The sequence below is a fragment of the Vanessa tameamea genome, chromosome 13 (genome assembly GCF_037043105.1).
Source record: "Vanessa tameamea isolate UH-Manoa-2023 chromosome 13, ilVanTame1 primary haplotype, whole genome shotgun sequence".
In the NCBI taxonomy this organism is placed as follows: Eukaryota; Metazoa; Arthropoda; class Insecta; order Lepidoptera; family Nymphalidae; genus Vanessa; species Vanessa tameamea.
Window position 1 is genome coordinate 4943637 of NC_087321.1, and position 20639 is coordinate 4964275.

Below are 20639 nucleotides of genomic sequence, written 5' to 3' on the forward strand. Positions count from 1 at the left end.
TTCGCATTACAACATGTTTTGTAACTTTTAAAGCTTTAAATACTTACTAAATTTATATTTACCAATAAAACTTACTATACAAATTAATTTAATTGAAATAAATCGAGGCCGTATCAGCCCACTATATCAAAACCCAATTACCCAAGAGTCGAATTAATTTATAAACTAACCCTCTTATTTAGTTAACTAAATTTATAATTATCGTACTAAGCCTATTTTAGTATTCCATTTCTTATCTACAAAGACCGATAATATTATTGATTTCGGCACGTATGAATAACTAGGCTTGTCATAATCGCAACGGACGTGAAGGACAATTTTAACAATATGTCCCGAGCAGTTAGACCGATATATTATAGTTCCCAAGAAAAACTATCGTTACAATGCCAGAAAATGACACAAGGCCATTACAAAAAATCATTCACGGAAGGGATTTTTTGTCGGAACAAGTCATTGAAAAAGTTTTTTTGCGTATAAATTTGATTACACCTACTAATGCTTCTACTAACGCGTGTAAGTTCCTAAGGTTGGTGGCGTATTGACAGTAACCCTTATATCGCGACTACTCAATACTTCTTACAGTATCAATGTCTGTATGTCTATGTGTCTATGACGTTTGCCGCCTTAATAGTTTATTATTAAAAAATGTCACATTGACAAAGCAAGTTTTTTTTTTATTGATATTCGAAATAAAAAACACTGTTCAACAAGACGTGACAATTTAAAAACGTTAATAAAAAAGTATATACCATTGTATTTAAAAGATACAGCTGATAAAGCTGATTTATTGAGAAACAAATCATATAGAGCAAGGTTGTAAGTGAATGTGATTTATCATATAATAAGTAATTTCGTCACATTACATTAAGATAAATTGCTAGTAATGAACGTCAATTGATTGACGATAGGCCTAATTAGTTAAAAAAAAAACATTCTATAAAAAATAAAAATGAATACAATTATAAATAACAAAGAATTACACACACACACACTCACTCACCTATGAAATAGTATAAAAAAGTGTGAATCAAAGTGAAATCGTTTTTTTTTTTATCGATTTGTATACACGTTAAATAAGGCTGAATTAATCCTCCTTCGTTTTAAGGGCAGTAAAAAAGTTCACATTGTACTTATGTTAAGTTTGTTGAAAAAAATACTAAAGATAATATACTAAGGCTGATATGACAGTCTAGTATTACAATAATATAATACATTATTGTTTGAAGAAATATAAACTAAAACCACATTTCCCTTACGAAGTTAGTTTACTTACTATCTGTTTGCCCATTTTAAATGTCTATTTCAAACACATTTTTTGTTTATCTACTTACACGTATATGTGTTAAACAAAATAAATGTTATACATCAAAACAAGTGAATTTTATTTTTAACAAACTTAATAAAACCGTAACTACGTTTACGAAACATAAAGTACATTAGCTATTTTAACGGTTTCTGGAAGGCTTATGATATGATTCAAAATTTACTTTTGACTAACGAACTAATAACCTTTCATTGAATTGACAACCGATGATCAAAGATGAATGTCAAAGTCGCCTACACTGACAACTACTCTTGATCTCGGTGAGAATAAATAAAACAGGTCATTACGAGAAGTCATAAGATATTTCGATCGTCGTAATCGTATAACATTTGAAAGACGTCGCAAGTCAGGTTTTGATTTAAATCTCACATTAAACACAATTATTTTCGATCTTCGATTTGCGATTAATTATTTGACATTAATTGCTAAAACGTTTAAGAAGGTTAATAGTAATCCAAAAACTTCTCTCTTTAGTAATTCGTCATCAGTAATTCGAAATTCTAAAAAAGCATTATTTACACAACGATCAGCAATAGTGTTAATTTCAATACTTTCTTAGCTACATTTTACTAAATATATTTGACTAAAAGACGATAGCTTATATTGAAATAGATAAATAGATTTGAATAGAGAGACAATGTGAATATTCATAGATTTTTTGTTGAAGTCGCCGATAAATATTTGGCTCGCAGTCCCTATTAGAAAACCCGTGTACGGAAAACGGTACAAAAACTCGGTTTTCTGAAAATTTTCTACGCATTTTTTAAATATTTCTTTTCGTAAGAACCTTCTACAAAGTATTAAAAAAAAAAACGAATGGAGTCGTAAGTCATTCGAGTTATGACGTGACCAAGGGAAATAGTGATTTATTTTTATTTAAATAGCTATATCAATTTACAAGTAACAATGTATTTGACAATAATGTCACATCGAAAAAAAAAAACCAGAAATGATACGAAAAATCAGTGACTAATTGTCTGATTAGATTACCGTCGAAGTACAATTCATAAATCATGAGGGTGCGTGTCAAGTGAAAGTGTAATTCAATGAATGTTTTGTAATAGTTTTAATATTTGTATTTATATTTGGCTATCCATAATAACAGTAATTTTTTCTCACTTGTTAACAATATAATATTAATTTTCGTTACCTAACGGCGAATACTTTATTTTATGAAAATTATATAAAATTGTAATCATCATTGAGTTAAGGAATTTCATTAATATTTAATACATTCGATTCAATCAAAATTAGTTTGATAAGGGTATCTATTAGTATAATTTACTACGTTGTTACGTCAGTTACTAGCGCCTCGACGCCCCAAATCAAATCATGCAATCAGATAAATTACTACAATAATTAGGACTGATCCATTCGCTCGAAACTCTATTATAATTAGACGAATATGTTGTAGGTACTATGAAATAACACTATTTCGAGCAACATATCGTTTCAAAATATTTAAATAATTTTTTATTAACTACAATATACCCGATGGAAAAAATTCTTTGATTGTATAAAACATCTAAACTAATAATCTCAGAATAAGCTGTGTGAAAAGTAACATTTAGCTTCTTTTACTTAAATAAAAATTATATCTAAATAATAGGAACTCAATATCATTGATCCGAAAAAACCACAATATTTTTTTAATTTTCCGTAGAAAAGCGCAATTCTGATTATCACTTGATATTATTTTTATTTTCGTAATGTTCGTTGTTATTTAAATGAATACATAGTATATTTAAATGAAATGCATAGTATGTGAACAACCTAAGCCAATGAGACCTTGTGAATTGAAGCGTTATTCAAAGATTCCGAATTCCGACTTCTAGATATGTTTAAGTTCTCAAATCATGAAACAATCTATGAGCTTACTAGTTTTAATGATCTGATAAAATATTCACGGCAGCTATTCAAAACGAAGATTATCTGTTTGTATAGACTATATAGATTCACTATACAAATCAGGTTGCTACTGAGTATTCCTAGACAGAAAATCCCCAAAAACTTCTCCGGCTTGACTTGAGGCAGTCATTATAACACAGACTGAATTATTTTAACTTTGACTTATTCATCTACTATAACATTTATACTTCAGAAAAACAATTGAGCATCAACAATCATCGGCAACAATCGTGTTTTTCTTTACAAAATCGATTCGAAAAAGTAATTTGGTCGAAAAGTACATTTGCTATTTTAACTTTATTACAAAAATTATGAATGTTAATGACGTTTCTAAGAACAACGATAATTGCATGCAATTTAATCAATCAATTACGACTAGGATTTTGGTTTAATGGAATCATACAGAGTAGATTTAACCCCTCGTCGTGTATAGTTTGCCAAAGTAAACCAAATTAATCGTTATGTACGAACAACTCTATATTATATATCGCCTCGATGTGATCATTCGTCTTCGTAAATACGATGTTAACCGATGCACAATATTTATTCCGAAGTACTATAAGTATGTGATGCATGTGGCATTAATTTAATTACCCTTAAGATAACTACATATTGAACGAGATATAATGGCATAATTTTTACACAACAATTATCTATAATATATTATCTACAAATCTATATCTAGTTTACATTGTTATACAAATTGTACTAATGGAATCACAAAATATACTTTATTATTAACTATATTACAACAAGCAATACAATATTTATTGTCTAAAGCCATGGGGTGTTGCTCGAACAATGAAGCTCTATATATTTTAAATACACCTAGCCAAGTTCATATTAAAAATATACCGTATATTAAAGGCATAAGGTTCATTTTAAATAACATACAAATATTGGTTTTGGAATGGTAAATTACATCAAAAAGTGTCATGAACAATTTGACCTTGTAATTTTAAAGTCTTTGTCAGTCGGTTTGCGACGTGATTATGAATACATTTCACAAAGCTCTTTAAATATGTCATTCAATAAAATTGTACGGCTTAAATGTTCTCAAAACTATTTTAATTGTAATGATTAATTAAATATTACAAAACTAAACTAACGTTTTAATTTTATTTTGTGACTACTTGTGACTATTACAATATGTTCTCTCTAAGTGAAATTTACGTTATGAAGAAATTATGATACATCACTAAGTAAATGTACCATAATAATTTATAGGCGAAAATCTGCAATTGAAGTACACTTGCCTTAAACTTTAGTGACATTTTAACCACCAAAATTAATTTCATCACTTTCATTTCACATATTTTTGATAATTATCAACGTCTTAAAAATTGAAAGTACATTCGCCATTTAATTATTCATGATATGCACTTTATATCATAATCTATATTTCACTGAAAATAAGCTGATTTTCTTTTATAGGGCAAATAGCTTTACAACATTTAGGACTGTGCATGTCATGACGTGACATTTTACGAAGAGATGACAAGATAATATAAAAAATTAAGGAGCATCTCTTCGTCTCGTTGCCGGCGAACCAGGCAAGTAACCTTTTAGTCAGTCGAAACTAAGATCGTTTGAGAAGTGACGGGACAGCTTCGCGACATCGAGTCCCGTGAAATCCGTGAATATATCAGTCGTGGCGGTGGAAGGTTTGGACGCCCCGCCCGCACTAGTCGAAGCCTCGACACACGGATCGATCGCCACTAAGCTGTCCTCTTTGCTGCTTACCTCGAATGGTTCAGAAATACCTGAGAGGAAGATAGAAATGTCATTAAACCAGTTAAAGAATTTGTAAACCAGTTGAAGAATAGATAATTTTGTTTTGACAACGTAAAGGTATACGAAACTCATTTATTTTAAATAATTGTATAATAATAAAAAAAAATACTTAATGTTTTTAAAGTGGACGTAAAATAATATATCCTAGGCCCATATAGATTAATAACCTAAAATAATACAGACTCTCATTACAATAAAAAAATGGGATTGAGAATTTTGAGCGTACCTTTGATATTTAAAACAAAAAACGTGGAGTACTTGCTATAGATAATAAAAGCATGGAAAGTCACTAATCATTTCATAGCACTGGACACCATAGGAACGCATGATGACGATGAAACAATTAACGCTGTGTGACTTTTCTCAACAACCGCTATTCTTTACTGCCCTGTATTGCGTGCGTACTATTGCATATATTCATTTCAATTTTTTCAGAAATTAATTTGAAGGATTTATTTACTTTGAAAACATACAAATAATCGAACTTATCTTTATCATTGCTGGCGATAATTATGTACGCAACGTTACGTATTCAATTTTAAATGGTCAGTAAATCAGCATAATTGCATTAAGCCATAGCACCTGAAGCGCCACGGTTGCTGTTAATAAGTGCGATGGTGACCACATACTATCTGTAGTAATCTGACATAACATAAGGATTGCCACAGGCTAACTCAGTTGACAGATCAACTAACACAGTTGATCTGTCAACTGAGTTAGCCGACGGCAATCCTACTAAATATAAAATAAATAACATAATACAAACCCAGAACACTCCTAACGTCGTTGTTCGGTTGGCTGAAGTATATAAACCTATAGAAGCCAGGCGTCCTCACTCCGCTCCCAACGGGAAAGCTGAGCGTTATCGTCCGAGGCTGACCGGACTCCAACGATTCTTGCGTGAGGTTCACTTTAGCCAGGTACTCGTACGCTATGTAGTCGTCGAGATTGTGGAAGTTAGCCTGGAAACAAAGTACAATCATAATACTACTAATCATCATCCTCCTGCCCTTATCCCAATTCTACTTGGGGTCAGCGCAGCATGTCTTCTTCTTCCATACGTCTCAGTCGGACGTCATCTCACAAGTAACATTCTTTCTAACCACATCGTCTTTCACACAATCCATCCATCGTTTCTTTGGTCGTAATCATAATACTATTAAATGAACCATTAATTATATTACACATGTAAAACATTCCTCAATAAATAAAATAAGTTAACTTACAACCACAGGAGTCTTTATTCAATGTCTTTACTAAGAAACAACTTTGACATTTAACTGACACGATATCTTTGGTCGAGATATTGAATTATCTATAATGTTCATTATGGATTTGCGAAGAATGTTGTTTTATATGTATAGCCTATTCCAAACAGAAGAGTGCAAAGGCGAAATAAACGTCTGACAATGTCGCGATATCATTGGTCGAAGGCTTAATAAATCTATGATTAACTTAACTATTTATAAGTAGAATATTGCTGTATTGAAAATAATGACACAATAATTATGAATAATTGTAGTGCTTAATATAGAAGTTATTAGCAAATTGCATGGCACATGTAAATCTATTGGACTAGGCTATAAAGCTATTAATACTAACAACAAAATTCCAATAATTGGTCTTGGTGCAATATTTTAGTCTTCGTCTTTAGTCTTAATCATCTTAGTGGACAGTTACCACCAAATTATTAATTAGGTGATTGAACTAGCATAATTATATTCACAAGAGACCAAATCTTAGGTATTATGGTTAGCGGCGTATTGCCGGCGTAAATACTAGTTTTAAATATTGAAATGCTCGAGCCAATGGACAAAGATGATTATTTACCATCAAAAACAATTCACACTAAAAGCTTCAAATTAAAAATATCTTAAATAATAAATTACATAGAATAATATATAACTTACATCATATATCCCAATCCAATCATTGGGATTGATCTCAACGTCGGGGGACAGCGTGCACTCTGTCCTAAAATCTGCATCACCGATGTACCAAATACGAACGATTGGAGCGAACTCCACCGTCTTTACTGTGAAGTTGGAAAAAGCCTGAAATTAAAAAATAAATTAGCGATGTTATAATCTATGGCAACAAAAGATTCATAAGTTCGAATAATGTCTGAATGGATGTAAAAAAATAAATACGATTATTTTTGGAAGGGAAATTAAATATCTCTGCATAGATATTTTATTTACAACATAAGTTTTTGCTTGCCTAACTCTATTATCTGATTGAATTTCACATACAATTACCATGCAATAAATTACTGATGAAATAGCCTTACCTCAGCTTCAGATTCATTTGAAACTGACACAACATTTTCTTCTGTAGCACAGGCTTCAGCTATTGGTTCAACCATCGCGGAAGCTGGAGCAATACCTTCAGTGTCTATTACAGCTGATCGCATGCGAATCTGTGCTTTCTTGACCTTCGGCACAGCTACATAGCAAGAGGGGCGTATCTACCGTGCAATTAGTTGTATTAAGTTAAATGGTGTGAAATGAAATAAAGCAATGTATTTTTGAGTTAGCTACTTGAGTGCGATATCCACGAAAGATAGAGTAGCACAGAGATAGGCAGAGAGAAGAGAAGGAAAAACAGAGATTGAGGTGGAGATGACAAACCATGTCCATTGGTTATTAACTCACTCTCCTCTCCGTCCATCCTAGTAGATAATGAGTCTAAAACTAGTTCTTAGCAAAATAGTAGTAAGGTGCTTAGGTAAACATTATAAAAAACAACATATTCCACGCATTTTCTAAAGGTATTGTGTAACGCAAAAAGCATTCTGGAATGCCTACAACTCTTTAATCATGTCGATAGAGATTAGACTAGATACATTATAACCGGTTTCTGTAAGATTTTTTGGTAATATCAAATTACCAACAATTTAAAGCTACTTATATTAGTTTGACGATTATTTAAGAGCTAAATTGCTAAAAAAAATAGATGAATAACGTATATTTAAGTATCGTAAAATATATCAGTAAATTTCGGTTCAAACAATTATGTCGAATTAAGTTAACATTCTTAACTTAACTTAATCATAGGTACACAAATAAGGACCTAGTAAATAAACTTATGGTAGGCTTTCCTCTCGTTTTAAGGAGCAAGTTTTTGGCATTTTTCATGCTGCTCCATAACGGATCGTTTACAAATATGCTGCAAGTTTTCTCAGGATATTCTTCTTGAGTGCATTACCGTGCATGAGGTATTTCAAACGCACGAGTAATGTACACAGAAACTCAACGATGTTTGCTCGGACATAAAATCTATCATTGGTAAGGATGATTGCTATATCCTCTGGGCCTTTTCTGCGCTATTAGTAGTTAAGTTTAAGTTAAACAATGTTTCTGCAAACTGGACAAAATGTAATTTCTATTAACCCTTTAAGAAACGCTGATGCATATTGCATATATATGCATGGAGATTATTGGATTTATTGTCGGTGGATTTTCCTATACGTGATACTTCTAAGTAGTTTCAAGTGTGTTCAAGTTATACAAATATTATTATAGTTATAAAAAAAAAATCTTAAACTAAATGTCGAATTGCTTGATTTTTTTTGTGACGTATACTTCATAATAAAATTTGATTACTTTTTCTTAAGGGTATAATTCTCTTAAAATCGAATTATAAACTTTTTAATCCTGACATCAAAATCGTAATCAGCGATCCCTAGAATACCTATGATTTTAATTAGCCACTCAGAAACCGGTCTTATTCGTATCGACAAATATATTACGAAAACTAATTAAATAAACTACATCATACCAAACCAATTTTAATAACAATTAAATAATAATATCTACAAACATGCAAGTATAAATAGGATTAATCGTTAACACTTTCTCGTACGAACACAAAGTAACCTTACAACAACCTTGAACTCAAAACTACATGACTTGACGGCAACATTTGCAGCTCTACAACATAAATCATTAAACGTGACGTCAGAACACTTCAAAAAACATTGAAGACATACCAACGTTACATTTGTTAGTATAAATTTAAACCGTGTTCGTATTGTGATAAAGTATTTTTTTTGTTGCAGAAAGTAAGTGATAATTACATTAATAAGCTGAATCTGATATAGTGTGTCAACCAAAACTAACCTTAATGTTAAACTGCGCAACCACCGGCTTGTGGTCACTGACCGTGTAGTGAGGTATGTGGTGGTAAGATATCAGGTCGGCTCTAAGCGTGATGTTCTCGTAATTGTTAGCAATCACTTTGTATAATATTCTATCTGTCCATGATGGTTTGCGTCTGAAAATATCACGATTATAACTATTTAAGTATCCAATATAAAAGTAATATAAAAGTTTTAATTTAATTATTGTATAAATGCATATTATATTTAACATATTACATCGTATTGTCACTATCATTAAAACGTGCGTAAAATATATGGATATGATTTAAATTTAAAATTTGACCCAACTAACAAGAACAATTAAATAAAAGTACACGCAGTTTAAATCTATACTAATATTGAAAATGCGAATGTAGCTATGTCTGTCTGCTGCTCTTTAACGGCCCAACCACTAAACCGAAATTATTAACATTGGATATGAAGCAAGCTTGAAGTCCAAGGATGGACAGGATACTTTGTTATGCCTTACACCTGATGACCAACCCCTAAAACGCGAGCGAAGACGTGAGTGACAACTAAAACAACCTAAAACTAGAAGGATTAAAAGATACTTAATCATTACTAAAGTTCTTTTTAGTCCACTCAAATCCATGAAGAAAATAGCTAACACCATAGTAAATTAAACAAATCGAATATATTTTAAATATTCCAATGCAATTAAAAATATTATAGAGTCTTGTTTGTAGAATAAATATTGAGCCGTGTCAGTGAATAATGCCCGTAGAAGGCAATAGAAGCAGTTATGACTTGGCTGAATATATCGGATCTATACCTGTTAGCATTATTGGTAATAAAATATTGCAAGATCATAGATATTTTCAAAAATAAAAAAAGAATATTATATCATAAGGAAACTCTACGCTACTCTACGAATGGATTAACTATGGTCGAGGAAAGAACAATCCTATTTGGAATTTTTAAAAATATAGTATTTACATTTAGGTCAGTCAATAAAGCCCGTGAAGGTCAAGTAATTAGTATCATTATGATTTTTGGAAATGTGGTTTGGGACGTTAAAATAATAACAAATTAAAATTTTCAACCCTCTGGGGTGAACGCTAGGGGGTTGAGAGGATGAAAATCGTTTTTGCTTATAACTCTGTGAAAAAAATTGTTAGTTGTTTGAAAATTGGACAGAAGATGTAAATAATTTACCTTGTATTAAAATTTCAACCTTTTTTGTTTAGTGCAAAAAAAGTGATTAACAAAAAAGAATGTTTTTTGGACAGTGGTAAAAACTTGTTTAAACGGGTCGAAATGTTTATAGAAAGTTGTTAATTAGTAATTAATTGAAGTGTCACCCTATATGTTACTTGTTTTATTGTTTTTTCATAAACAAATTCAAATTTAACAATAATAAATTTGAAAAAAAAAGGGAAAATAGAGAAAAATGATAGATAACATAGAAAATTGTCTTTAACATTCGTATTTCAGGTACGATTTTTGCAAACAACATTTTATTATTATTTGTTAATTAACAATTACATGAAAATCATTGTTTTTAGTTTTAACAGATCAAAAAAAAGAAGAAAAACATTGAAAATTCTAACGGATTAAACGAAGCAATTAAACAGCGATCCTTTTGATCGTTTCAACAGTGCTACTTAAAAAAGAATAAACAATTACAATAATTAAGAACATTTGAAGAAATTTATTATTATATTCATAAAAAAAAGCATTTAAATTTACATTACACATTCTCATTTCACACATTCTAACAACGCTAAGGTAACTTTACAAGTAGAAATGCTCAAATAAATAAGGTACAAAAAACATCCTTTTTGATAATAACTAATTTTGCACTAAACAAAAAAGGTTGAAATTTTAATACAAGGTAAGTTATAATTATTTACACGTTCTGCCTAATTTTCAACCATCTAACAATTTTTTTCACAAAGTTATAAACAAAAACGCTTCTCACCCTCTCAACCCCCTAGCGTTCACCCCAGAGGGTTGAAAATTTTAATTTGTTATTATTTTAACGCCCAAACCACATATCAAAAAATCATAATGATACTAATTACTTGACCTTCACGGGCTTTATTGACTGGCCTAATTTCAATATTTGTGATCATTACTAAAAGTAAAAAAAAATCATTTCAGTATTGTTAACTGTTATTTTATACTATTGTATGTCGAACTATTTATGTCATACCTAACGAAAAACTATTACTTGTAAGCAAAATGACGGTGTTTAAAAACACAAAAAAAAAAAAAAAAAATTATATCTCTAACAATAATATTGATACCAAAGTTGGGAAATAAAATAACTGTATTTAATAAACACGTCGTAAAAACAAAATATGTAATTATAAATTTTCACATAATCTAAATTTTCTCGAAGATCTTGAAATACCGCTCTAGAGCTTAGGAGTAGCAGCAAGACATGCTCTTGCTGTGGGTCAAATCTTACATTTGCATTCTATTCGAGTTTACCCAGTTCCAACAAATTTTACTAAAATAACATACAAACTTGTTACTGCTGACTGTACAATATAGTATGCTTAGATTAAATAAAAGTTTGTCTATGTATAATTTTTAATAATAAAATGTTTGTAATTTTTTTATTATTACGTCTGCAAGTAAAATGATCAATAATTTTATTGATGTTATCATTTTTATTAATACCTTATCAACTTAAATCTATATCTTGCAAAGATAGCGTTATGTAAATGTTTAGTCAGACCCACGGTTAATACTTACTTTAGGTCATAATCATCAGTGCCCATGTGAAATTTGTAGGTAGGCGGAAACCTTATCTCGGGTTCCATAAATTCCGAGAATGCTTCCCCGCTGTCTATCACCGCTAGCAACTGATCGTACTTCAAAATCGAAGTATACTTGTCTTTTTCCACCGTCTGTAATGCATCTACGATTTCTTCTGCTGATAGACTGCTGGTCACTGGATGGTGAGTACGGAAATTCAAGTCACCGATCCAAAACACGTAGCTGAAATATGATTATGTTTCAGTGGAAAATATTCTGTCTGGTAAATATTTTCAGATCTTTATTTATGAGTTATTATCATGTTAATCTAAAATTTATGTCAGCTAATGTAATTATTATTCAAATTTGTATTCGAATTGGTGGTACAATCCCGTCTGGATTATTCTTAATTCAAAAACCGACTAATTCTGTTTTTCATACTATTTTTCTGATCGTTTTTTGTTAGTCTATAGAGGAAATTAGTTTTTACTATAAACATACATATTATTAACTTTAATTCATAAAAATAAAAACACCTTCAGTTAGTCAGAATTTAATTAAAATTAAATCGAATCATAAAATTATAAATTACTTTTCTAGGCTTAATTATTTTATTAGAGTAAAATATTTTTGCTAAATAAGGAATATATAAATAATAATATTTCTTTTCCGTTTTCCGCATTATATTTTATGTTTGTTTAAAATATGTAATAACATAACAAATACTGTTTAAAATATTATAAAAAAAAAATTATAGTACATTATTAAAATATAAATTCAGAAACTATATATTGTTATTAGATCATTTTTAATTCACGTCATCGAAATGAATCATATCTTATCAAGCTCATTGTGCCAGCTTTTGCATAACCAAATAACATTTACGTATCTCGATATTACAACAAATACTACTGATATACAATATCTCCCGAGTTAAATTTAATGCGTTAATAAACGATAAATACAAACTAAATAAAATTGACAAAATAATTGACTAACTGTTCACAGAGTGCCTAAAATATTTATATACAAAACTATGATTAGTTAAGCTAAACTAAGCTTATACATATGAAAATATATGCAAGCCTTTTATCGTGAGTGTTTACATATGAATGTATAAGTTAAACATAAAGGCTATTCTAATCACAGAAAGAGTAAAGACGAATAAACAAATTTGACATTGAATTTACACAATATGATTGGTCGAGATCGTGAATAAAATCTATGATATTCAATATGAATTTGTGAAAACTCGGCGAATTTTTTAAACTTTTGAAGTCAAATTACAGTGGATATAAGAAGTGTGTAAATTAATTGGAGTAGTTTTGTTTTTATTTTAAATAAATATGTATTAATCAAATACTCTTGGGATGCATAATCGCCTATAATATGTAAATAAATAAATCTTAAGAGTCATTAGTGCAATATTTGACAAGCCGCCTAGCGATATAGTCACAGGCACTCCTAGCACAACAAGCTTCGATTTTAATTGAAGAGGTAATTAATATGAATATTAGTAATTCCTTAACATTTTAAGGGCCCATTGTTACTAAATAATAAAAAAAATCTAAGGTTTATTTATATTCACTGCTTCGATTGGAATAGACTATACTTGAAAACATATAATAAAAAAATATATATGTTCGTAGTTTTATTTACATTACATGTAAACGAATTGGTAGAAATATATTCACTCAACTAAATAGTGTAGTGAAGCCACTTCAAGTTTAGAGATACTAAGCTTTTATAGATAACAACTGATACTAGAAGATAAGGAATACGACTACGCGTTGCGATTCTAATATTCAAAATCACATTCGAGATGACTATTAAATATCAATTTGTGAGAATTGAATTAGATTTCGCGAGATTTGTAGTTAATTATTACTTGGTACAAAGATACCTCATAGATAAATATCGACACGGTACTTTGATAGATAAAAAATTTTTATTCAATCAAAATGCTTTAATTATTTAAAAAAAGATAAAGAGTTCGATAACAATGTCGATTAGGTAACTTCTTAAATTAGGTTAAAGAAATAATATATGGTGTACACGAAAATAAAAATTACAATATTATAAATATATTAGATTTTAAATTATACAAATATATCATATCATAATATACAAGCCGCTTATCGTAATTGTTAACCAAACTAAAACTATTGATTTTAGACTTTATCGGTCGAAGGTCGTTAGTTTATTTACCAGCTTAGAGTCACCATTTATATTTCAATTTAAATTAAGTTTTACATATTTTTCCTAATTATTTAACTATCAATCGATCTTCGTCTATCCTGATATTATAAATGCGAAAATAACTCTGTCTGTCGGTCGGCTGTTCTTTCACGGCCAAAGAACTGAACAGAATTTGATGAACTTTGGCGTAAATAAATCTTGAACCCCCAAGGACAGACCACTTTTTTATGGTTAACACCTAACGACCAGCCCCTAAAACGCGCGCGATTTCGCGGATGACAACTAGTGATTATATATTTATATGTATGTATATACATATATATATACATATTTATATTTCTCTGTTTCTGTACAACTTTATAAAAATAAGTTTTATATAACATACTTACTCGTGATATAGAATATTTGAAGTCTCGGTGAGATGATAGCCGTGTTCCTTGATGATAGTGTTGTAATCGTTAATGCGGTCTGCGAGCAAATGTTCGTGGGCGGTCAAGTGACAATTCACAAGGCACACCGAACATCCGTAAATATTGAACCTGACGCTCACAGCTCCTTTGTTGCCCTAGAACAAATAGCAGACACTGTACAGAAAGATCTGAATCATTGCAAGAACTGGGCGCAATGCTCCCCAATGGGCTTGACTTTCGAAACATATTCGGTATGTTATAAAAAAAATTAAACATAACGAACTTTACTTTTTTTTTGAGTAAGAGCATATTTCGTACAAAAATAATATTGTGATTTTAATGTCGAAATAACAGAATTAAACAATTGGACTTGCGTATTTATTATGGTTTAGTTTACGTTACGATAAATGTAAGCTGTAACTTTTAATCCAGCTTACTTGTAGGTCTTTCTAACCCATCATTTATAGTATTATCTAAAATATTTTTTAAAGTAATCGCTCTTTAAGTATATTATATTACTCCAGTATATTACTGAATGCGTGAGAAGCATAAGTAGATCCTGTCGTCACAAATAATAAACCTAATAAAATAATATTGCATCAAGAAGTTCGACATTCCCAAACAGTATTTCCATTTTATTTGTTTAATTTTAAAGCTGTATTAAAATTTATACTAATAATAATTATATAATATAATTATAAAATAATATATAATATATATTTTTTCCGAATGAAAGAACTATTAAACCCATGTACATAAAACTTATATCAGAAGATAGACCGCGTGTCGAAAAAAGGTAGTCGGAAAATTTAGTATATAACATTATTATATAATATAGCTGCAATTCAGTTTCAACCGCTTTCAATTTAGAATGTTGACGAAATAAAGATGAATTTCACCAATATCAAATATTAAACGGAAAAAATAACGCCATGACCAAACTAGACTAGAACAATAAACAATACTTATATTAATATTATATGAAGATATGAAAAGAATATTTTTGTAAGCTGTTGTCATCGATAGATTAAGAAAACATAACATGATATCATACTCCAATTTATATAGTTACAACACGAAAATTTCCCACAACTGGATAAAAGCCTTTTCCGTTAAGGAGTCTGCATGGGTTGAATGAAATTACTCTAAATGTATATCCTCCAATCGGTATTGGACAAGCACGACAAAGTTAAGCATATTTCAAGTTAAAAATTTTGATGCTTGCTTGAATTGAATATGTTATGTAATATATTTCACTACGAAATCCATTTTGTTTGTTTTTTTTTAAATAGTAGCATTGCTCCAATTTTGTAAAGGAATTTCGCTTTTGTGTTAGGAGTCGGTACGACAATAGCCCAAGGGTTCGAGATAAATCCTGCGACTTTTTACATCGTTAGATGACCCATAAACCAATGCACTATTGACGCTTCAAATAATATGCCATCTCGTCTTCCATTTAAATATATATTCATGAAATAGGGAGTAGTCAACAAGTCACGATTATAGATCTTGATCTATCTATTATCTTGACAAGTAGCAGTATTATTAATCGTATAAATCATCACACTGCTATTTTAGAAATATATTTAACATGCGTCAGAGCTAACTGATGTTAAGATAACGTCTTTTGTATTATTTTTACGTGGTGAGTTTTTATTATTTTATTCGCCCATCAACTTCAAACGGCATGGTTTCACAAGTATTACAAAAGTCTCACGGAGCATGTCAGCGTATGCTTATTATATATTACGTTACAAACTTGTTACGCGTATCTGAAATAGTTTCTTTATGCAACGTAATAAAATAGATCCGCACCCGCAAACTTCGGTTAAAATTCACTTATTATTATATTAAACCATTAATAAAGCATTATCATAAATTTAATGATTTAATTATTACGAGAATAGTCTCATTTTTTAACTTCTCTTTCAATTACCACAATTATTTTATTTACTTGCTGTATATATTCGCACATATAAAATAAATGGTTTTCAACCCATTTTTTTACTATGACATATCCTTAATATTTAAACATCAAATGTTATACGATCAATAGGCATCGACTATCCGTGCTAATAATGTTACCTAACGTCACGTCTTTTTTGTCACCACAATCTTACAACATTTCTAAAACTATTGGCCTAAACTGCAAAACGCTAACAGCTATTTGCATTTGTGGAATAGATATTATGATGGGTAGATATATATATTTTTTATAATATATATAAAACTATGTAATTTCCCCAAGATCAAGCTCACGCAGGTCACTAACTTCATCAGACATTAATATAGAAATGACTGGTGATACTATATGACGACATACGAATGAGGAATAATATCGATATCAGACAATCATTCCGACTGATTGTCACTTGTGGGTAATATTTTACATATAATGACGTTTTCGCTAAAGATAAAATAGATATTCATAAAACTTGCATATGTTTGAATTGATTAACGGTAAGCCGAAACGCTTAATGTGAAATCATTGAGCATAAGTTTGATATAAAAAATGGACAACTGTGTGCATACATATTTTTAGTTGCTGAATTACATAATTAGCAAGAGCTAACAGGATGCCGTATATACGTACTGTTTTTTGCCCGAAATATATAGCTTAATAACACTAATTACACTGACTGACTGGTGACTGACTGGTGACTGACGATATATAATCACATGGTAGCACGAAAGCTATGACTGAATTATGAAAATTCCATATAATATCCAGTCAAACATACTTTCTCTAGATAATCGCTTCCCGCCGTCTGAATGCTTAAATCTTTTAAACTACGCAACGGATTTGGATGCGGTTTCCATCAATAAAAAAATCGATTCAAGAGGAGAAATTATACGTATAATACATGTATTATGGTAGTATAGAAAAAACCGAGAATTTCAACTCTCCTAGCCGGAAAAGAAAAGAATTTATCTTTTTATATATTTGTTCTTAAGTCCAAAAGTTGTATATATTATTGTACCCGTGTGAAACCGGGACCGATAGCTAGTATATTATACAGCTCATGTTCGTTCGATAACTTTTATGTATTGTAATAATTTTCTAATTTTCTTTTTATATAATTCCACAAACCATATTATATCGATAATGATATAACCATAGCTGTTTATTATTAAAAATATATTGATAACGACTTACTTTATACGACTATTTTTTAGTTTGACTAGCGCAATATATTCCAATCCAATTAATAAATAAACGTACAACCTGAAGCCTTTTACTTAATGTACTAAGCATATAAATAGATGTTTAAAGCGATCTTATCATTTTATAATGTACACAATAAATGTAAATTGTGATTTACAGTTTTCGGCTACCTCTATAACTTAATTTATAGTTTGATCACATGTTTCATTTTACGCTATTTTCAATAGAGAGATTTTCGAGGAATTGCAAGGATTGTCGAGGAAGTTTTATATATCTCATATAATAAGAATATTTAATGCAAATTAGCGAACTTATAAATGCCGAATAAGACGGACTAATTGTGTGCCTGAGACCTTCGGAGGCGTATTGGTAGTACTCATGACGTGTAGTGTGTGAATCGATAATATAAAAATAATATAGTATCGTATAATTATATAAATGGATAGAATAAAAGACAGCGATACTATCTGCTTTACCTATTAATGTTTTGTAGAGGTTGATTGATTAAACAATGCTGTCTTCTTCTATCGAATGTCCAATCAAAAATGACGGAAAGAGAGAAATCACTGAACAACGTCTATGAGTAAGGTAGCATATGTTTATTTACTACGTAGCAAGCCGTAGCGAATCAATAGTTTTATAAACCACTACAACATTATAATGACGTATCTAATGGTTGTCTCTTTGGATTTTTATTTCACTTTATAGTTTAAGAATTTTAATATGAACAAAAGCTGTCTAGCAAAGTCATATTAGGGGTTGCGCAATTCGTCAAATGAAAATATTATTACTACTATTCACTGGGATTCAAGGATGATATTACTATTTGCGTATTTACGTGTTGCGTATCTCAATAATGGGTAAACGAATAAGAATATGATTCAAAGCAAAAATTGTAGGCAATATTATGCTCTACGACCTTTATGATAAGTGCTAATATCAATCTAAGGCAAAGAAAACAATGTATGCATGAATAACCGAATTTTGGCCTTTGACCTTAAATAGCTTAAGATGCGGACACGAGATATTATTATTAAGGTTTATACAAATTTATAGATCATTATCTTTCATTTGTGAGGTTGACCCTTATTTTTAATAGCTAATTGGACTATTTTTAGCTGACTGGACTAATGAGCTATAAAGAATGTTTATGTGTTACATAAATATATAATATATTAAGAATATTATGTATTAAGTGTTGTTTATTTTGTTAGCCTCATAAATTAAATAAATAAAAATTGCAATAGCAAGTACCATCAATAGATATAACACAGTATCCTTATTTACTTTTCAGCAGTTTTTCATCCTTATTTACTATTCAGGGAAAAATTTAAATTTGCAGTCAAATTATTTGTCTTAAGCATTAATAACATTATTATTGCCTCTAAATTTTATAATTATAATATTTGAAAAATGCCCAGAAAAAAATGTTGGCATAGATAATATGTATTTTCACTGAGATTATTTTGTATATATTTAAATACTAATGCAATTGATATAAAATTTATTTATAACAGCTTCAAGTTTCAGTTTATATGGTTTGTTTATATATAATATATTATTTATTTATATATTATTTAAAAATAAATTTTAAGAGAACAACATACCCTACAATTTTATATCGAAGATTTTAATATTTATAAATGACACCATCATTACCCCCATACACATAAGGATATACCCATTAGGTTTTATATCTGTGGTTTATCACTTCGAGTTATCACTGCCATTGATAATTATGAATGTATAGAATATTCTATGAGAATTTCAACAAACATACATATTATTCACATTATTTATAAATTTTATTATATTCTTCAGCTCTTTAATTCCTGATATTTTTATATATATAACCAAACGAAAAATTAAATAGTTAGTTTTTTTCTTAATTCAAAGAACCAGCATAACAATGTTTTACATCATACTTATATTAAGTCAGCAAGTCTCATTACACACCAACTGTTAATTAATCACAGTATCATATTCCAAGAACTTTTACATTTATTATTATTATTATATATTAGTTAATAAAAATTCACTCACCCATAAGCCACCCAGTCCTGTTTTAGTGTATTGTGCTTCTATGTCTCTGAGGTTGATCACATGTTTCATTTGAGTGTACACGAGCAGCATGATGCCTTGTAATCTGATGTTTTTAGCAACTATAAATCCCTGCCTACACAGGATTTTATTGAACATTGATGTCCATTGGTCAGTGAACAAACTGTCCATTAGCATGTTCTGTGGTTGAGATTTTACTTCTTGTAATCTAAAAAAGAATTTATTTGAATGAAATATAAAAGTAGAATAGAAAGTTTTATACATGTTTTTATACAATTTCAACTAGCAGATATCTTATCTTGTTCTTAAAGTTCTGACCTCCATTAGTCTCATTTAATAATTTGAAAATCTGAGCGAATCTGGAAAATAATAAAAATAAGAAAAAAATGAACATACCCAATAACATAAAAATCTGGTAAAGATTTGTTTTTATTAAACTGAGATGGAAAATCCAGTAATGAGTTAAGGTCTTGACCTGGAGATTTAGTTGCGACATTCCAGGTCACGAAATAAAATCTGCAAAAGTTTGACATTGTAACAAAGATTATTTTATATTTCAAAATTAGATATTTTGTTTATGTGTACCACTTAATATTTACTTACTTCAGGGTATCCATTATTCGATATCTGATTCGACGACGATAAATAAGTCAATAAAAACTAACACTATTGTGGTTCTTGGAAATAACAAATGTTTTTTTAAGAAATTTACAGGTAAAAGATAAGAATGTACTGATTTAAAAACACATTCAACATCATCACAGTACTGAACTACTGACCAGTGACCATTATCAAATAAAACTAGCAGCAGCAGAATGACAATTGACAAATTCAATCCAATTATTGCCAGTTTATGGAGTTGACTGTTTCTGATTATTAAATAATAATTATGTAGTGTAATAGTACAAT

The 20639-nt window shown here is 29.7% G+C and overlaps 1 protein-coding gene across 3 annotated transcripts; it reads right to left on the minus strand.

Annotated features, from left to right (window-relative positions):
* Positions 1 to 3592: 3592 nt before the first annotated feature.
* LOC113398002 (inositol polyphosphate 5-phosphatase K-like) lies at positions 3593 to 20521 on the minus strand. 3 transcript variants are annotated; one of them, XM_064216772.1, is made up of 10 exons: positions 20334 to 20521; positions 20127 to 20246; positions 19713 to 19938; positions 14483 to 14658; positions 11892 to 12137; positions 9148 to 9301; positions 7317 to 7493; positions 6937 to 7080; positions 5793 to 5988; positions 3594 to 4995 (listed from the first exon to the last, which is right to left on the minus strand). In XM_064216772.1, exons 1-10 carry the CDS (start codon positions 20345 to 20347, stop codon positions 4802 to 4804), a joined length of 1647 nt encoding a protein of 548 aa, XP_064072842.1. In that variant the 5' UTR covers positions 20348 to 20521; the 3' UTR covers positions 3594 to 4801. The 3 variants fall into 3 exon arrangements, with proteins under 3 accessions (XP_064072841.1, XP_064072842.1, XP_026492344.2); XM_064216771.1 differs by lacking the exon at positions 20334 to 20521 and having other exon boundaries at positions 3593 to 4995; positions 20127 to 20263; XM_026636559.2 differs by lacking the exons at positions 7317 to 7493; positions 20334 to 20521 and having other exon boundaries at positions 4543 to 4995; positions 20127 to 20263.
* Between the last annotated feature and the right edge of the window lie 118 nt (positions 20522 to 20639).

What these genes read in the sequence shown, in the direction of transcription:
- LOC113398002 (XM_064216771.1), bottom strand. Translation starts at nt 20,263, where the DNA reads ATGTCAAACTTTTGCAGATTTTATTTCGTGACCTGGAATGTCGCAACT. An exon ending in TCAAATATTCTATATCACGA is followed by an intron (nt 12,138 to 14,482) that starts GTAAGTATGTTA and finishes ATCATATTTCAG; the next exon opens with CTACGTGTTTTGGATCGGTG. An exon ending in TTGCGCAGTTTAACATTAAG is followed by an intron (nt 7,494 to 9,147) that starts GTTAGTTTTGGT and finishes ATTGCACGGTAG; the next exon opens with ATACGCCCCTCTTGCTATGT.